The sequence below is a fragment of the Hyperolius riggenbachi genome, chromosome 6, assembly GCF_040937935.1.
Source record: "Hyperolius riggenbachi isolate aHypRig1 chromosome 6, aHypRig1.pri, whole genome shotgun sequence".
Taxonomy (NCBI): Eukaryota; Metazoa; Chordata; class Amphibia; order Anura; family Hyperoliidae; genus Hyperolius; species Hyperolius riggenbachi.
In genome coordinates, this window is record NC_090651.1 from 175801835 (window position 1) to 175822667 (window position 20833).

The following is a 20833-nucleotide window of genomic DNA, read 5'->3' on the forward strand; positions in this document are numbered from 1 at the left end:
AATGTGACAAAATGCGGAAAACTTCAAGGGGGCCGAATACTTTTGCAAGCCACTGTACACACACACACACACACACACATATATATATAATAATGGCCTGCAACATTGTGTCCCCGTCCTGCGTGCTTGAGGGGGCAGGGACGGGCCAAGAAAGAATCCTATCAGGAGATCAGGAGACAGTAAGTATGCCTCCAGTGCCTCCAGTGCCCTCCACTGCACACTAAGGAACAGCCTGCTGATACTCAGCAACAAAAACACTTTTGTAGCATCCTCCCACTCGTTACTGCATACGGGAGGGCGATGGGCTCCAGAGCCGCGGCCCCCCTCCCTCAGACTTCTTTCTCTCTGCCCCCCCCTACACACATTTGCAACCCTTGCAGGTACGGTAGTTCCGCCACTGAGTATAAGGTTCTGTTAGTTCAGATGAACAACAAGTTTCAGCAAGCAAAATAGAAATTGAAACAAGGGAGCGGCTCAGATTTCTTGACAGTTCACCTATGGAACATTTATCTGCATGTATGGGGTTCCTTTATATACAATGACATTTTCTTTAGGATAAAGGCGATACTTTATGCTGTAATCATAGTGATAACTAAACAACCATTCAGAGTACACCACATGATGTATAAGAAAACATTCACACATGTGCAGCTTATTTATTTATTGTATTTTTAAAGCGCCAACATATTACGCAGCGTTGCAACAAAACTTCTCCAGCAGTAACACTGCCTATTCTGAGCTGAATATCACACCTCATCTACATGGGTGCAAGACAATCTCCTCTGCTTCAGGAGACACAGACTTCCCCAGCGCATCTTGAGATGGTGAAGGCAGCGCAAGAGTCATCGATTCAGGTAGAGTGACAGAAGGCAATGGCGCAAGGGAGCAATATGCTCCTGTCATCCAGTTCATTTTGGGGGAAGAAAAATATGGTACTTTCCAAGGAGCGTTTCTGTAAAGAACAAGTGTTCTTCCACACAGTCTGTTGCATTCCATTGCAACAGACATTATCATTGCATTGCTATGCGATTCAAGGATATTCCTAAAAGGCCAGACTTTACTGCATCAGGCCCATGATGAAATATATGTTTACGTACAGTGCCAAGCACACAAATAACTAGGCTGTGTTCCTTTTTTCCCCCTTCTTCTGCCTCTAAGAGTTAATATTCAGCCATACATCCTGGCGGCATTAGAAAAAAAGAAGAAAAAAATCGAGAGCCCCAAGAGTGTATTATTGTTGTTTGGTAATTGCGTATTTAAATTGTATAAGAATATATTCACAAACATAGGTTGCCAGGCAACCACTGATAACGCTTGAGGGGATGTTAGGCCTGTCCCCACTCAGGCTAAGATGTCGCTCTCCGTAGACAGAAAAAAGGTGGTCACACCCATCCAACTAGTGGACATAGATTCAATTTGGATAACAGAGGCACCAAACAGGATAAAATACTTTAAAACTTCTATAATGGGGGGCAATGTATGACTTACCTCCCCAATAAGGACACAATGGTACCGTCAAAAACAAGTTTTATTCTTACTCCAATAATTTTTGCAACGCGTTTCACGGGTCCAAGCCCGCTTCCTCAGGCAATATAAAACAAGGAGCACTGTAAAAAACAACAACACCATATGTAGCATGGAGTTGAGGGAGGTAGGTTGTTATCTAAGGGTCATCGCAAATCTACAGCAACCAACTCCTTGCTATCTTATTCCAGTTATCATCCACGACATGTGTTGAATGGAATACCGTACAGTCAGTTCCTAAGACTGAAACGTAATAACAGTAAGCAGGAGGACTTTCTGGAACAAAGCAAGGACCTGGCTAAGAGATTTGTACAGCGGGGTTACCCTGTCTCCCTCCTGGTAGAGGCATTTAATAGGGCAAATGCAAAAAGGAGAGGAGATCTATTAAAGAAAAAGAAAAAAAGGATTTCAAACCCACTGGGGGACCCCCAGGAACCAAAAAGCAGGGTTCCTTTTATTTTTAATTACTCACCAATGACCACTAGGATCAAAGAGACAGTGAATAAACACTGGAATGATCTTAGAAGTAGGTCATCTCTGGGGACAAAACTGAGCGATCGACCACTGGTGACATTTCGTAGAGCACGCACGATTGGAGATTGGGTAGTAAGCAGTGAGTTTTCAACAAAGAAGGAAGCCGATTGGTTGACAGCAATGCGACCTGTGGGAAACTACCGCTGCTTAAACTGTACCCATTGCCATCAATTTATGCCAGGGAAATCGATTACCCTAGGGGGTCATAAAGTGGTATTTAATGACTTCATGTATTGTGGTTCAAAGTTTGCAGTGTATGCGGTTGTCTGCCCATGTGGAAGGTTTTACGTGGGCGAAACAACGAGACCTATTAAACAAAGGTTTCAGGAACACTACAAATCAGTTGAAACAGGAAAGGGGGCAGGGAGATTAATTTCTCATGTGAGAGAGGAACATGCTGGTGATGCTGACTGTCTACGGTTCTGTGGCTTAAAACTAGTTGATACACCACATAGAGGGGGGAACCGTGAACTTTGTCTACGAAGGGAGGAAGCGAAGTTGATCTCAAGAACTGATGCATGTGGGAGACTGGGACTAAATGATCGCAATGAATTATGGTGTTTCTTGGACAAACATTAGATCCCTTGTTTGTCCCTAGGTCCCTTACCCTCCCCTTCTGGGTTCCACCCCTCCCTTCTTTTCCTCCCTTTTCCCTCCCTCTTTTCTCTCCCCCCCTGTTCCGGCTTACAATTTAACAGACCCTGTCCCCCCCTTTTGGTCCCGTCCCTTTCCTGTCCCTTTCTCGTCTTCGTGTCCCTCCTACACTTCCCCTCTGCCCTCTGTATACTCCTATTAAATAAGGGGGGTTTCTAAAATTATCTCTGTAAGACATTCTTCCCCTGTTGACTCCTGGGGTATGGATAGAAGCTAAAGATGCACATCTCTACTAAATTATTCAAACCTTATGCAAACTAATGCACCGGTGAAGCATTACCAACTTTAAACATATGCTTCACTGGGTTAATATACCCAGGGTTATATACAGCCCGTCTCCCCCAGAGAAAATAATCCTTTGGGGGACACTTGGGGGTGGCAATATCTAGTGTGCCTATTTGGGGTGCCCCTGAATAGGGTCTATGACCCCCAGATTTTATGGAGATATAGATATCGCAATCTGGTCCCTCACCAACAGGATCCCACTTAAATATAGGTGGCTCCGCCTCCCCCCGCGGGTTTTTGTATGTATATATTATTAACAGGTTACGCAATATTCCTATGCCGTAATGATTTTAACTTGTTGTTTTATTTTTGTTTGTTTTTTAGGTACGCCGCACTTCGGGGCCCGTTGTCTAGGCAACTAGACGCGGACCCAACCTCTTCACCGATACCACTGTCCGCATTGGAGAAAGGGATGTGACGTACTAGTCACCTGTCCCCCGACTAACCAATCAGGCAGTGCCTGAATGACGCACCCGAGAGGGTGACGTCAGAATCCGGAAGCGAATCAGTGGCTCGGGGCGGCGCTAGATGCGGAAGCGTGCGCTCGGCGGTGGGGCGGATTTTGAAGTGCGGTAAGCCCATTCTTAATGTAATACAAATGTATTTAAACTGTCTGTGTGCCATTTATTGTCATTGTTGCCTCTGAAGAAGCAGGTGTTCCTGCGAAACGGCTGTCAGGCCGACTGTACATATCGTTATCTGGAATTCCAGGTGGATGTAATAAAAGGTGTGATTTAAGCATTACTGCTGGCTGGTGCCCGGATACCTAATTTTTCTCTTTACTGGTTATATACAATGGTCCGCAGCCATCACCATAAGATTAATTATATCCTTTCCCTCTTCATCCTCTCCCCCTCTTAGGCCCTCTCCATCTTCCTTCGTTTGGATCCTCCCCCCTTCCCCCTCCCCTTTTTTTCTCCCCTTCCCCGTTCCACTATCATCTCCACTAAAAGGGACGCATGCGCCTCCTCTGGAGCGCAGGCATCTATTGTTTCGTCCTGCGCTCCATATCCTGGAACGCAATGCGTCCATTGTGACGCTTAACGATACGCATGACGTATGATGCGTCTCTGCTTGGGGCGCAGGCGTCCGTCAGTACGCCTTGCGCTGCTCCTTTGGAACGCAATGCGACCATTGGAACGCATGGACGTACGCATGACGCCAGGCGTGCACATCACTTCCACCGGAAGCCATCATCCGGCACTCGCCCGCAGTTAGCCTTCATAAGAAAGGTTACGAGCGCCCACGAACTACAGAGGCGTTAAATACGTTTGCTGACACATTTAGGTAAGACAATCAACTTTTTTATACACAATTTTAAACATTTGTTTAAACTGTAGACGCATGGTCCCCTTTTTGAACTCCAGATCTAGGGTGACCGATCCGGTGGAATTAATAATGATAGTGAATATAGACGGGTGTACATAAACTTGTTATAGCCACCAGATATAACAACTGAAAGGTGTTGTGTATATACAGTATTCTAAGCATCAGTAAACATATCGGAGACCTACTGGTGATCATATAACACATTAGTTTGAGTGCACTGCATTTTGTGCCAGTGGTGGCAAGTTGCAGTGTAATGAGGATGTTTTTCTTGTTGTTTTATTCACCATCCACTTGCAGCTGAAAAGTGGTTTAGCAAAACTGTATATAAATTTATGTACATCTCATGCGGCTCTATGTTGTCTATATATTGTTGTAAACATTATTCCATATCGCATCATGTTTTTATATATTCATTTTATGACTTTCATTGTGGTAAATTGTTGCATAGTTCATATGCATGCTACATATGGTGTTGTTGTTTTTTACAGTGCTCCTTGTTTTATATTGCCTGAGGAAGCGGGCTTGGACCCGTGAAACGCGTTGCAAAAATTATTGGAGTAAGAATAAAACTTGTTTTTGACGGTACCATTGTGTCCTTATTGGGGAGGTAAGTCATCCATTGCCCCCCAGTTTAGAAGTTTTAAAGTATTTTATCCTGTTTGGCGCCTCTGTTATCCAAATTGGATCCTGGCGGCATTGAGCAGGCAAAGAACTGGCATGTTCCATTTATTATTCAGTTGAAAATGTCATAGTTTCAACAGATTTTTATTAGTTAAGTTGTTTACCTCAAATCTTATGGTTAATCAAACAGTGTGGCTGGGCACAGACTTGAGGTCTGAATTTTGATATCATGTTTCACTGCATTTGCATCTTTGTGTGAGTTTTTCAATTTTGAACTGCATTTGTGTATGTTTTTTAAACGTTTGGCATGTTTAAGACTTGGCAACTAAACCGCAAATTAAAGCAAAAAAAAAAAAATCAAAAAAAAAAATCCTGAATCACAGCCCAAAGAATACCCTGTATGTGCAGTGCTCTGTGTATGACGCTAAGAGGCAATGATTTGTCCTGGTGTGCGCCCAGCCTGTATGGGTATCCTTATATCTAAGTTCTGGCATTCTGATTCAGGGGACAAAATTAAATTTGTTTGCTGAGAATCAGTCTGTTGACTGCAGTACAGGTAGTCCTCGGGTTACGGACGCCCGCTATATGAACGCCCCGCCGATACGAGCGGCCCGCCGATAGCTCCGCCCCATCTATGACATCACCCGAGCGCGGAATTGCTTTTAAGTACATTTACATTGATCAAAAGACGCCATGTGTGTGTGGGGAGGTGAGCAGATACATACCGCACACCTCCCATGTCCTGGCATCACCCTCTTTCTCTGCAAAACTCCTCCGTGTCATTAAACAGATCCGTGCCCTCTGACGCAGGTCAGGAGGCGATCTGGCATACTGTGCATGCACAGCGCAGTACCGTATCCGGGTCAGAGGGAGCGGAACTGTTTAGAGACAGAGAGGCGTTTTGCAGAGGCAGAGGGTGACGCCAGGACATGGGAGGTGTGCAGTATGTATCTGCTCACCTCCCCACACACACAGCGTCTTTAGATTAGTATAAATGTACTTTAAGGCCTGGTGCACACCAAAAACCGCTAGCAGATCCGCAAAATGCTAGCAGATTTTGAAACGCTTTTTCTTCTTTTTCTGTAGAGTTTCAGCTAGCGTTTTGCGGTTTTGTGTAGCGGTTTTGGTGTAGTAGATTTCATATATTGTTACAGTAAAGCTGTTACTGAACAGCTTCTGTAACAAAAACGCCGGCAAAACCGCTCTGAACAGGCATTTTTCGTTTGCGTTTTGCGTTTTTCCTATACTTAACATTGAGGCAGAAACGCATCCGCAATCCAAAAAATGCCTCACCCCGGGAGTATGCGGTTCAGCAAAACACCTTCCGCTCTGGTGTGAACCACCCCATTGAGATACATTGACCAAGCGTATCCGCAGCCGCAAGAGGCTGCATAAACACTGAAAAAGCCGCTCGGTGTGCACCAGCCCTCAAACATTTAAATCAGCACAATCCAGCACCCCATGCACTGTTTCGACTTCAGTACAGATTCAGGTTAAGAACGAGCCTACAGTCCCTATCTCGTTTGTTAACCGACGACTACCTGTATGTCATAAAGTTCTTACCTTAACCGCTACTTCTGCACTTATCTCCTCCTGAGTATCCGCCAGTCTTTTTTTTGCAATCTCCGTCCTCCTGTCACAGTCTGCAATGAAAGACTTCAAGTGGTCCATTGCCTAAAAGCATAGAAAAAAATAAAAGCTCTAAAAGTGTAAACTCAAGAACTGAACTTTGCACGTATTGTTATATTGTTAGACAGTAGAACTTGTAACCCAGCTCTTATGGCCCTTTTCCACTAGCAATCGCTAGCGCTTGCGCTAAACGCTAGCGATTGCAATTCGTCAAGTCCATGATTTTCCTCTGTGATTGCGGTTTTGCTATGCAATGCATAGCATAGCAAAATCATGGTAAAAATCGCTCCGCAGCACTATTGCGCTTTGGTAAAAATCAAATCGCGGTAGTAGAAAATCCCTACCACGATTCCTATGTTATTTAGCAAACCTTAGCGATTTAAAAATTGCTATTGATTTGCGATTTTGCAATTCAGCATCGCAATCGCTGCAAGTGGAAAAGAGCCCTTACTGTCATTTTACTCACCTCTCAGGTTATTGGAGGAAGAAAAAACAAACAAAAAAAGCTAAAAACCTATGGTTTGGCTTATGATAATGTGATTATGCTGACTGTGATTATGCCCACCCCCCCATCAAATATATACTCACTAGAATGAACACTTTAAGCCTAACTGAAAAAAAAATTGAACTAGTGACATTACAATAACGTTATTTAGCCGTTGTTTAGTGTTGATTGTATGTATTACCTGCGTCTGTAAATTAATCTATATATACTCAACGCCTCTGTACTAGCTGAGTTTCTTGATTAGAAAGTAGGATCTTGAAATTACACTTCCTGTGTAACAAATCTAGAAGCAGGCTGTGTCGGCATAGTGACCAACACAAGCTCATGTCCTCTTTTTACTTAAATGTGAATGGGGTGGGCTGGGCAGTAAATGGAGCAGCTAAACAAACAAGTGTGTAACCCAATACCATTTTTCACCATTTGCACTGCGCCTCTATAACCATCCTCAGCTTCATGTTTTCTACTGTAGTCCTGGGAATGAAGTCTGGCCTCTATTCTTGTTGCGTCTGGAGTCACATGGTTACTACTGACTGACCACCCACCAGCTAGATCCACAGGAGGCAGGGAGCTAGCTATAGTGCATGCTTTTCAACCCCAGGCATTGTGATTGGGTTTGGGAACAAGCTGTTCACTGAATGGCGGGAATAAGATGGAAATGAACTCCAGCGGCGCGTAGATCGGGAACGGTGAGCTAAACAAATGTGTACGTATATCTACGCCCCTGGTTGTTAAGTAAATACATATACCAGCGCTGTGGAACTGGTTAAACTACAAAAATATAGGTTTGCAGTAATTTCCATGGAAAGTAAAGATTCTCTTTAAACTGCTGAATGTTTAATATAACAATATACAGTAAGGCCCGGTTCACACTTGCAATTAAGTGGCAAATGGATCCATGAAAATTGATCTGATTACCAGTCGATGAGATCCATTTTCACTCCATTGCCGTTCAGCTGCTTCCGTTCCGTTTCCCTACATCCCCAAAGTGGATTTCTCTGCTTAGAATGGTCCGTTTCTTAAATAGTGTGAAGAAAATTTTCATTTTCTCATTGCCCCCATTGCAGTGCATCCTGATCTGTTTATATTCGGCTAAACGGTCCGGAAAATTTGCTGCAGAAGGAAATTTGTGGTTCGTTCAGTGGATTGTGCAGAACTGATTTGTACGAACGTATGAATGTGAGCAGATCCATGGGATAACATTGGATCCATTCGCATCCGTTCCGATCTGCGAACGGACCATTTTTAGTGCTAATCTGAACCGGGCCTAGAACCTTGGATTGAGAGTAACTTGGTTTAAGAGCGCTTTGCAATACAAGCAAACATTTTTCAGAAATTTTGACTTGATATACAAGAAACGTTTTGATATATAAGCACACAAAAAAAAAGTATACATGTGTCACATCATCTGAGCCAATAGTTCCTCTCCCTTTGGCCCTGCAGGATTGTCTTAATTGTATTTAATCTGAGTGTAGAGGCTGTGCAAGGTCACATTTCCATGAAATTCCCAAAAGTAGCTGTCTTTGGATAAGTTCCTTGTTAAAGCCACACACAAAAAAAAAGGCTGGGGCGAGACAAGAGACGGCAATGATTCTGCTAGTTATAGTGAAAGTTGTTTACAACTGTTTTTGGATTGTGGAACAAATCAACTGGGTTTCCATTAATTCTTATGGGGAAATTCGCTTTGATATAAGAGTGCTTTGGTTTACAAGCATGTTTCTGGAACAAATTATGCCCACAAACCAAGGTTCCACTGTATGTATCCATCTCAATAACTGCAGTAGTTCTATATTATTATATAAATATTTAAACAACTATATCTAATTCGAGGTGGTAAGAATCTCAAAATGTGCACGTTTCATAGCACTTTACATCGTTTAGGAATTACTGGCAAATTCAATAGCTGACTTCACCTGAGCAGTGTCCAAGCGAAAAAACAAGCAAACAAACAGAATAACTCTAAATAATGAGATGCAACTTGGTCCTGTGCAATGGTGAGTGATGTGGAGCAAGCATTTGAGCCATGGAGCCGTCTATCACCCGGCACGGATGTCTAGCTTCCTAAGGAGATGCACGCACCTAACATCCGCTGCGAGAGCCAGTAGGCTCCCAAGCACTTACCCGAAGCTCGCTGCAGTATACCAAGCTCTGCTGGCATTGTCGCTCCCCATCGCCTCTTGTCACTCTGCGCCTACTGCTGCAAGTCTTCTATTCTTTTCTTTTTTTTTTTTTTCTTTTTTTCTTTATAAAGTTTTTATTGAGTATATTTTCAGCTTTTACAACAATATGATGAAGTTTCATCTCAATACAGGTACAATTTGAGGAAGTCAGAAACATGAGTTAAACATATGTAAAAGGTAAGCCGAGGCATTCTAGAGCACATTATCATAGACAGATATGGAGCTGTAACAAAAACTAATAACTAAATCACATTACCCTATGTTATTTAGCACATTGCTCTGTATGCTTGATATGTCAGGTAGAGCTCTTGAATAGTCCCCTCTCATATCCTTCCCTACTAACCAGTATCTAGGGATGGAAGGTTGGAGGGGGCTGTATGCGTGGGTCTTCCTAGACTTGAAGCCCTTGTTTGGTATTTGCTTTGACCTGAGTTACCTTACCCTAATTAGGAAACAGCTTATTAATCGCTTTATGTTATTTGTAGATTCCTTATTCACTTTGTAAAGTATTGCAACTGGTTTATTGAGATTTGTCGTATTAATAAAGTCTTGTGTACTGACAGATAACACAACCATAAACTACTAAACTACTAACATGGAGAAAGCTGCCTGGAGTAGTATTCTTGGACATCAAGTACCTTGGGTTGGGTTTTGCGTTCGAGTTATGTTTCACCTGGGGAATGGGCTTTGGTAATTGTTGGCAGATTTGTTAGTTCTGGTTCTTATGATACTTTCTTATTGTAGGTTGGAATTGACTAGATTTTGGTAATTTGTCCACTGTATAGGTTCTGTGGATTCCCAGTTTATTATTATGAGGTAGGTTGCCGCTACTAATAGGTGGCATACTATAGGTTGTATATGGGTGTGGAGATTTCCAAGTCCAATCATAAGTAGTGCTAATTCAGGTTTCAATGAAAAATCTCTTGACGTGAGAGTTTTAAGGAAGTTCTCTAGGGGGTCCCATATTGTTTTTGCTAGATGGCAATCCCATAACATGTGTTTTAATGTGCCCAGGGAGCGGTTACATTTCCAGCATAGTGGGGATTGATTGGGAGTGAAGGAGGCTATCCTTCTAGGGGTCAGATACCATCTTGTGAGTATTTTTTGAAATTGTTCCCAGTGCGTAGCGCAATGTGAAAATTTCTTAATCAGCCTGTTTGATATTACAAGTTGATTTGGTAAAATTTCTGTTTCCAAATCATAGGACCAAATATTTGTATATTTGGTGAGCAATGATATTTGGTTTATAAAAAATTCGGTATACCAAATAGAGATTCCTCCTTTGAGTATTAGTTTACTGTTGAGCATAGTTGTTATGTGCACCGGGAGTTGGGGGGGATCTAGTTTTGTAGTTTCTAGTATATGATGTATTCTCATATGAGTAAATCTAAAGGAATCAGCTAAATTATACTCTGATTGTAAAGTATCAAAGGATTTTAGTTTGTTCGCTTGCATAATATCCCCAAGATTCTGTATCCCTTTGTCAGTTAGTGGGCTAGTGTTTAAATCAGCCGCTATAGTATTCAGGATTTGGATAGGTAGTTGGATAGTAGTAGAGTTGGAGCTGATACCTGGGTATTTGGCATAATATTCCCATGCCAGTATGCTGGCTTGGATTGTCGGATATGGGGGTTTAGGGAATTTATTTCCAATTAGGATACTGCATATAACCGCTTTTAGTGGGATGTGCACTATTTGTTCTTCCATTTCAACCCATAATTTGTGAGGGGTCTTTACCCACCAATCTTTGGACATGCTTAGTAGAGTGGCATAATAATATTTTTCTACACAAGGCAGGCCTAGTCTGTCTTTGTTGGTTGATAATGTCATAAAGTTGTAGGATATTCTGGGCTTGCTTCCTTTCCAGATAAAATTTGAAATTATTCTTTTGAGATCGTTGAAAAATGTTTTTTTTATAGGTATATTTATAGTACGATAGATGTATAGTATCTTGGGAAGGATAAACATCTTCAAGCACGCAATTCTACCCAGCCAAGAGATCATGGCTTTACTGTATTTTTCGCAATCTTGTTTGACTGTAGTTAAGAGGGGGATAAAATTGTGTTTGAATAAATCGTCAGTGGAATGGGGGAGTGAGATCCCTAGGTAAGGTATGGATTTGGTGGCCCAAGGTAAATTAATTTCAGAGTCTATTGCGGTCTTTAGTTGTGGAGATATGTGTACTCCCATCAGTAAAGATTTGTTTTTGTTCAGTTTGTAGAGGGAGGCTATTGAGAACTTGTCCAAGTCCGACATAACCTGTTGTAGTGATGTAAGAGGGTTGGAGAGCGTTAATATTACATCATCTGCAAATAGTCCTATCTTGTGAACCATCCGATGCATCCTAATTCCTGTGATATTTTGGTTGGTTCTTATCTTTTCTGCGAGTGTTTCCACCAATAAGGAAAATATGATCGGGGAAAGGGGGCAGCCTTGGCGCGTGCCATTAGTTATAGGGAATTTTTCTGAAATAAAGCCGGCCGCATTTACCATGGCTGAAGGACAGGAGTATAATGCTAGGATGGCACCCAAGATCGGACCTGTAAGCCCAAATTTATTCAACACCTGAGTCATGAATCCCCAGTGTACTCTGTCGAAGGCCTTCTCCGCGTCCAGTGTGAGGAACACGGAGGGGGCCTTCGACATTTCCACATATTTCAATATATTAATTATTCTCCTAGTACCATCGGCAGCTTGTCTGCCATTCGTAAACCCTACTTGGTCAGGTGCGATTAATGTGTTTGTTACAGTCATTAAACTGTTTGCCAAAAGTTTGGCATAAAGTTTGGTGTCGCAGTTGAGTAGTGAAATTGGGCGGTAATTTGCTGGGTTGGAGCGATCTTTATCAGATTTGGGGATAACCGTTATAATTGCTTCTAGATATTCTGCCGGGATTGGAGAGCCTGTCATGAATTTATTGAATAGGGATGTTAGGTAGGGGCATAATAAGTCAGCAAATGATTTGAAATATTCATTATTGAAGCCATCTGGACCTGGTGCTTTGTTGAGTTTTAGGTTCTTGATGGTTTTTAGAAGCTCTTCCTCTGTAAAAGGGGCATTTAGTTTTCCAAGTTGTGAGTTAGAGAGTTTGGGCAGGCTAATCTTATTCAGGAAAGAGGTGATGGTTGTTTGGTTCGGTTTGGGTGTTAGCGGGTCCTTCTTGAGATTACACAACTTATCGTAGTAGTCTTTAAAGGCTTCTGCTATTAGTTTTGGGTTGGTAATGTCTCTTTGGGATGTTGGGTGTTTCAGATTAGAGATTCTGGTTTTCTCGTTTTTCCGTTTAAGCGTAGATTCTAAAAGTTTACTAGCTTTATTGCCCTGAGAGTATTGATTTAGTTTGAGTCTTTGTAGGTTTCTATCGTATTGGTAAAGTAAGAGGTCTTTTAGTTGGTTGCGTAATGCAAATAGCTTCTGCTTTAGTAAAGGTTGATTAGTTGATTTATGTAAGATTTCCACTTGTTTTATTTGACTCAGTAAGTTATCGTATTTTGCTTGTCTTTCTTTTTTAAACGTTGCGCCTAGGCGTATGAGATGGCCTCTAATGTAGGCTTTATGGGCTGACCAGACCGTGGTTTCATCAATGTCTGGTGAGGAGTTTAGTTGGAAAAATTCAGTTAGGTTTTTATATATTAGACTTTTGTTATCTGGCGCTAAAAGAGTTTGGGTGTTTAATTTCCATAACTGGGGTCTTTTTAGTGATGTAACACATTTTAATTTAATGGTTATGGTCGAGTGGTCTGACCAGGTTGTCAATCCTATTGAGGAGGAGATAACTTCTTGTAATAGTTGGGGGTCTGTTAGGAAAAAATCTATTCTAGAGTGGGACTTGTGTATATGGGAATAATATGTGTAGTCCCTCTCACTACCATGCAGGACACTCCAAAGGTCATATAAGTTGTGCCAATCGGTTAGTTTTAGTATGGAGTTGGTGTGGGTTTTTTTTGAGGTAGTTGTGTCTAGAGCAGTTAAATAAGCATTAAAGTCCCCACCCAGTAAAAGAAACCCTTGCTTTACTTTGTTAATTTTGGTCATAAGTTTGTCTAAGAAGGGTTTTTGTCCTGAGTTAGGAGTGTATATATTTACTAATGTATACTTAATAGAGTTTATGGATCCTATGAATATTATATATCTGCCTTGAGTATCTGTGATTATTTCCTTGGGACTAATAGATAGTTCTCTATGGAAGGCGATGAAGGTACCTCTCTTTTTTTTGTAGAAGGTGCTGTGATAGATGTTATTGTATAATTTATGTTTGAGGAGATGAGTATCCTTTTCAAGAAGGTGTGATTCTTGCCCAAAAATTATATCTGTGTGCGTAGAGGTCATTTCTGACCAAAAGAAATGTCTTTTTTTGTGGGGAATTTAGGCCTCTTGTGCTAATTGAGGACAGTGTTAAGGACATTGCATATTTAAGCCATGCTTAAACTGTAGCTCTGTAGCTAGTATCTTACATAAATACCAAAATACATTCCCATGTCCTGGTGATTGGGAATGGATTTTTGTATATAGCCAGGTAGTCATCTTTGTCATGCTTAGGTACTGATACTCATACATTTGTTTCAAGCAGCTAAAAGAAAAAAAACTGGGTACAAAACAGCAAACAACAAAACAAACCACAAAACATATAACTCGAGTGGTGAGATGTGAGTCCATGATCTCACGTAAATAAAGGAGCAAAAACAGAGTATGTACTCTGCTGGAGCATAGATGAGGAACACTGTATAGACACTAGTGTTGAGGGTAGTAAGTAAGCCACCACTTGAAGGAGAAGAGCCATTATTTCCGTGCTGTATGCCAGTCTGCAGCAAGTTTGGCACTTGGTTTGTTTCCTCCTGAAGTATCTGTAGCTGGTTGGATGTTCAAGGTTTTGAATGTTTTAATTCCTTCCTCAAGGGAGGTTATTGCGAACAGGGCCGGATTTGTACATTTTGCCGCCCTAGGCCAACAGTTTACAACCGCCCCTCCCCCTCGTATGTACACGCACAATCCTCTATAATAATTCCCGTGCCTCTACGTCCGTGTGTGTGTTGCACAGACAGCCTTGACACAGGGAGCAGGACGGGCCAGGGGGCCAATGGCCATATGCTGTATGGCGGTGGCGGCGCTCACAGGGGAGGGGAGGAGAGGAGGCTCCAACACAGACCTAGAGCCCATTTTTAAACGGGCTTAGGTCTACTAGTGGTGTATAAATACATAATAATAATAATATGGTAGGACATTAGACTATGACTATGGTGGTAGGATTAGATTGTGAGTTCCTCTGAGGACAGTCAGTGACATGACTATGTACTCTGTAATGTGCTGCAGAAGATATCAGTGCTATATAAATACATAATAATATGGTAGGACATTACACTATGGTAGGATTAGATTGTGAGCTCCTCTGCGGACAGTCAGTGACATGACTATGTACTCTGTACAGTGCTGCAGAATATGTCAGTGCCATATAAATACATAATAATAATATGGGAGGACATTACACTATGACTATGGTAGGATTAGATTGTGAGCTCCTCTGCGGACAGTCAGTGACATGACTATGTACTCTGTAATGTGCTGCAGACATTGTTAGCACTATGTACATGCATTTTAATACTATGGTAAACGTTAGGGTAGGGATTAGATAGTGAGTTCCTGTAAGGGCAAAATAGAGAGAGGAAAGGGTAGAGAGATGAAGGAAGACTAGCCAGAGAGGAGGAAAGGATAGAGATGGGGAGGGAGGGAAAAGCAAGGGAGATGGCCAAGATGGGAGAGGAAAAGAGAGGGAGAGAGGGAAGAAGATGGGGAAGAGAGGGTATAGATTGCCATATCCTCTCCTGGACACAACATGTAAGGAAAGTGAAAATAGTGCAAGAGGAAAGGAGATGTTTCACATGTCCCACTGGAGCGACTGTAAATGGGCAATAAATCTGGCAGGACAGGCTGAGACAAAGCATCCAGCAGCAGCAGCGGGCAAGTCTGCTTAACTTCAGTTTATTGCAGTTGTTTGTTTGTTTACTTACAGGTCATTGCGATCTGTTTCATAATGACTTGTGCAGAGCTTCTGTTCTCGCGGCCTTGCCGATGTGACCGCTGGCCCCTCTGCCCGTTCCTCAGATGTCAGTAACATATTGTCCTGCTCGCCTCTTATTTACAGACCCCCTCACTACACTCACTGCACTGCAGACACAGATCATCAGCGTGGCGTCTCACAGTGATGAGAGTGTGAGCGATGCCCAGTGATGACAGCTGTATACAGGAAGTCATCAGTGCGCAGCGCTCATTCACTCAGCATTGTGATCTGATGATCTGCAGGTCTGTGTATGAAGAGCAGCAAGTGAGGGGGAAGCTCTGAAGGAGAGACAAACAGAGCAATATGTCACTGACATCATGGGGCGGGTAGACGGGCCAGCGGTCAGGAAGTTGCAGGAGAACACAACCGAAGCGCCACATACAAGTAATTATAAAACAGCTGATCTGCTTTCAGCTGAAGCCCCACCCCAGCTCAAGCCCCGCCCTAGGCCAGTTCCTATGTGGCCTGCCCACAAATCCGGCCCTGATTGCGAATGTTTTATTATCATGACGAAAGAGGATTTTGGTAGGGAATCCTCACTTATATGATACTTGTTGAGAGCGCAGAGCTTTGGTGAGAGGTTGTAATGATTTCCTTTGTTTCAGGGTTGCTTGTGACAAGTCTGCAAATAAATGGATATGTTTAAAAGGCTCTGGGAGAGTGCTGTTCTTTTGCACATACAATAGCAATTGTTCTTTGATGTGGTAGCAGAGAAACTTGGCAATCACATCTCTTGGGGAATGTTCAGGTATGAATGTTGGTTTTGGGAGCCTGTGTGCTCTATCCAGGATCATCTCGGTGTCATTTGCTGAGGGTATAGTAGATTTAATAATGTCCTGGATATATTGCTTTAGTTCCCCAGTGGAGACCTTCTCAGGGATGCCTCTAAATTTAAGGTTATTCCTGCGGCATCTGTCTTCGAGATCCGCATTTTTAGATTTTAGCCATGAGATGTCGGATGTAATGGCCTCTGTATTGTCCACCACTATATTATGTTCTTTTATCAGGTCAGTTATTTTCCTTTCAGAGACATCCACTCTTGTGCCCAGGTCTGCTATTTCCTGCTTCATGTTTGTTGTTAAGTCAGCAATATCTGTTAGTAATGATTGCTTAAAAGATATGAGTATCTCCTTAATGTAATGTTGTGATGCAGCTTGTTCTGTTGCTGGAAAGGCCTCAATGGCTGCTGTGAATGCACATTCAGCCTGTGTATGAGTGCTGTCGCTTTCTCCTACCTTAATGTTGCAGGCATTCTCTGATAGCCTCGGGCAGTTTTTCACTGGGCTCCGCGAGCTGGGAGAGTTTAGGGACGGTGTGGATTCTCCTGAAGAGGTAGGGACAGCCTGGGGTATTGTTGCAGCTACGGCTGAAGTGTGTTGTTCATGGCCGCTGTGCTGATCTCCGCTATCGGCGCCATCTTGAGACTGGTGAAGGGAGCGGTGCCGACTCTCACTGAAGTAGTCCGTGAGCTTGCGGGGCTTCGGCAGCTGTTTCTTCCGCTTATTTTTGTTGGAATCTTGCCCCGTCATCATCTCCTCCTCGTGTGTCATAAAATCTTGCTGCATACTATGTCGGAGTGAGTTGGATTATCGTTTGGCCCCGGGAGCTCGTACTACATGCGGCCTCTCTCCTCCGTGCGGTAGCCACCGTCTTCTATTCTTTTCTTAACAGAGCCCTAGGCAAAGAATCCTTGAAGCTCCTGCTGGGCATCCCCAATTGTCCTCTAGTTGGATGAATGACAACCATCCTGATTTAATCAGGATGATTCTCAATGGTCCACATAGTGGACGAATAGGGAGGTCTAGCAAGAGACAAAGAAGAGGAGTCCAGCAGCGGTGGTCACAGTGGGTACATAGCGATGGGAGGTGATAGGAAGTGACAATGCCAGCAGAGAGAGGCATGCTGTGGTGATCAGCGAAAGACAGGGACCGGTGGGCAAAGATTTATAGCAGAAGAAATAAGTAACTGATTAAATCTTTAAAGGACAGCTGAAGTGAAAAGAATATGGAGGCTGCCATATTTATCTTCTTTTAAACAATACCAGTTGCCTGGCAACTCTGCTGATCTATTTGGCTGCAGAAGTGTCTGAATAACATCAAAAACAAGCATGCAGCTAATCTGGTCAGATCTGGCTGTCAGAAACACCTGATCTGCCTATGCTTGTTTAGGGTCTAAGGCTATAAATATTAAAGGCAGAGATCAGACCTCTTGAGATCCGCTTCGTTAGCTGACAGCGGGAGAGAATTGCACCCCAGCAAATAGGAATACACGTTACTTTCCCACCCACACAATTCTCAATCCCGCATAGACCATTGCCTCATTCAATCTAACCTCCTCCCCAAGTTATCAATTGCCCAGATCAAAGCAATCCCGTGGTCAGACCATTGCGTGGTCGCCATCACTCTATTATTGCGAAACCTCCAGGGCTACGCTGGTCCCTTAATGAATCCCCTCTCTCTGATCCCTCTGTGTCAGAGGCCCTCGAGTGTCATCTAAAAGACTACTCCAATTTAAACTCTGGGGGATCAGAAGTCTCAGGCTATGTTGTTTGGGAGGGCCATAAGGCCGTTCTCCGGGGCCACTTTATTAGCATCGTCTTAAACAGGAAAAAACGCAAACTACAGGAGCTACTTCAGTTAGAACAGGAATATTCAAAAGCAACCCAGCAACTATCTGCAAATTCCTCACTTCAAAATAAGCAGGCCTGCTCTAAGGCTGCTGAAGAGCTTAATCTACATCTAACCAGCATGGCTGAAACACGCCTGAGATGGAATAAATTCCACTTTTATGTACACTGCAATAAACCCACCTCAATGCTCGCTCACAGACTAAGGTGCACAGAACCGAGCTTCAAGACACTCAAGCTTCGTTCAAGTGGCACATCCTTTACTAGTAACCCCATCAAAATAGTTCAGAAAGGCCTCTCCAAAATACAGTATATCAATCCCTGGCCAATATCAACCCAGTACGTCTTAAAAATATCTTGGATGTGTGCCCTCTTCTCCCTGTCAGCGATTCTTTTAAGAAAAACTTAGAGAAACTCAAAACCAATGAAGATATACTCCAAGCAATACAATCACTTAAAAGGATACTGTAGGGGGGTCGGGGGAAAATGAGCTGAACTTACCCGGGGCTTCTAATGGTCCCCCGCAGACATCCTGTGCCCGCGCAGCCGCTCACCGATGCCCCGGCCCCGCCTCCGGTTCACTTCTGGAATTTCTGACTTTAAAGTCAGAAAACCACTGCGCCTGCGTTGCCGTGTCCTCGATCCTGCTGATGTCATCAAGAGCGCACAGCACAGGCCCAGTATGGTCTGTGTCTGCGCAGTACACTCCTGGTGACATCAGCGGGAGCGAGGACATGGCAACGCAGGCGCAGTGGTTTTCTGACTTTAAAGTCAGAAATTCCAGAAGTGAACCGGAGGCGGGGCCAGAGCATTAGGGAGTGGCTGCGCCAACACAGGATGTCTGCGGGGGACCATTAGAAGCCCCGGGTAAGTTCAGCTCATTTTCCCCCGACCCCCCTACAGTATCCCTTTAAGATAAAGAAGGCCTTAGGCTCCGATGGGTTTCCCTCTATCTATTATAACGTTTTTTTCACACATTCTCTCCCCCTTCCTGGTAAAAGCCTTTAATTGCCTGTTACAAGGTGCGAGACCAGGCGTGGAATCCCTCTCAGCTGGCATCAGTATGATCCCCAAGCCTGGTACGGATCAGACCACCTGGTCCAGCTTTCGACCCATCTCATTGCTCAACATGGATATTAAGATCCTAGCAAAAGACTTGGCCACACTGCTGAATGAGGACATTTGCTCAATTATTGGGCCGGACCAGGTGGGCTTCATGCCACGGCGCTAGGTTGGGGACAATGTTAGATGCCTACTACAAATCATATCCTCCACAGAGCGGACGGGTACTCCCATTATGCTCCTCTCCCTTGACATACAAAAGGTGTTTCATACGCTATCGTGGGAGTACCTGTTCTACTTGCTGTCCCATTGGGGTTTTGGTCCCAACTTTCTGAGCTGGGTTAGGGCACTTTATCATTCCCCGCAGGCATTTATTCAATATTGCAGATACAAGTCTGATATTTTTCCTGTCCGCAGGGGCACCAGGCAGGGATGCCCCCTCTCCCCTCTACTGTTTGCACTCGCAATGGAGCCACTTACCATACTGATCAATGGGCATGAGGGTATTAGGGGGCTTCCCCTGGCCGGTCACCAGCACAAAATCTGCATGTATGCGGACGATGTGGTTCTAACCCTTACTGACGCTCACAATTCCCTCTCCAACTTAGCTGATGTTTTACATACGTTTGAGGATATCTCAGGCCTTCGGATAAACAGCCTTCAATCTAATACGCTTAACATCTCCCTTTCTACCTCGGAGCTCAATGCTTTGCAATCCTTGTTTGAATTTACATGGGAAGTTGGGAACCCAACAAATTAAAATACTTGGGAGTCTTCATCACAAGCTCTTACAACGCCATGTATAAAGCTAACTACCCAAGTTTAATTAAAAGTGTCGTCCAGTCCATGGAATGTTGGAAGTATAGCATTTCATGGGTTGGACGCATCGCTGCTGCTAAAATGAATATCCTCCCTAGGTTACTTTACGCATTGCAAATGTTACCCATAAACATCCCAATCCCAGTACTTAACTACAATCCTACATGTTTGCGTTCATATGGGGTAAAACCAGGCCAAGAGTTGCGAGGAGCACTTTACTCCGATTAAAAAGCGATGGAGGCTTGGGTGTTTCCAATATCATTGCATACTATAGAGCAGCACAAATCTCACAACTAGCTATGTGGCATAGGGGTCTCATCCCCCTATGTGGACCTGTCCTATTTCTCTCGGAAACTTGCTCTGGATGCCCTCCATTCAATGCAAAAATATTAAAGATCCCATCATTATGCATTCTCTTAAGATATGGGACACAGTTAAACTCAAAGGTAATTTAGCATCTCCACACCTCCCTCTTACTACCTCTTTTCTTGGCCATTCAGGCTTCCTACCAGGACTAGAGAACCCCGCAGCATTCCGTTGGTGGCAGCAGAGAAACCTTACCACCCTGTACGACCTAGTCATCGACAAAGCAGTTAAGTCCTTTACCTTCCTCAGAGAAAAATATCAACTACCAGTTAAGGAATATTTCTGTTACTTACAGATTTTGCATTACTTTCCCCAACTAACTTGGGGGCATAATTCTCTCCTGACCCGCACGGGCTTTGAACAGGTATGCGCCTTTGATGCGGGATCTCTGGGCCTGATTTCTTTACTGTACAGGAACATTGTCTTCCCCCTGGCCTCCCGAAGCCTTCATATGCCCTGAAATGGGACCTCAACACTACCTTTTAAATGGAAGACTTGGCCACTATCTGGTCACTCACTCCGCAATGCTCTATAAGCGCTTCCATTGTCGAAACTCAGTATAAGATACTCTTACGTTGGTACCTCACTCCAGATCGCATTGTAAAGTTTGATGCTAAATGCAATGGCCTATGCTTCCGCGGTTGTGG

General features: G+C 43.5%; 1 protein-coding gene across 1 annotated transcript in view; it reads right to left on the reverse strand.

Moving 5' to 3' along the window:
• The window catches only part of LOC137522612 (putative RNA-binding protein Luc7-like 2), a 556548-nt gene that overhangs the window by 317525 nt on the left and 218190 nt on the right, over nucleotides 1-20833 (reverse strand). Inside the window, exon 5 of the mRNA XM_068242690.1 lies at nucleotides 6511-6621. Coding sequence (XP_068098791.1) covers nucleotides 6511-6621 — 111 coding nt within the window. The remainder of the gene's footprint in view (nucleotides 1-6510; nucleotides 6622-20833) is intronic.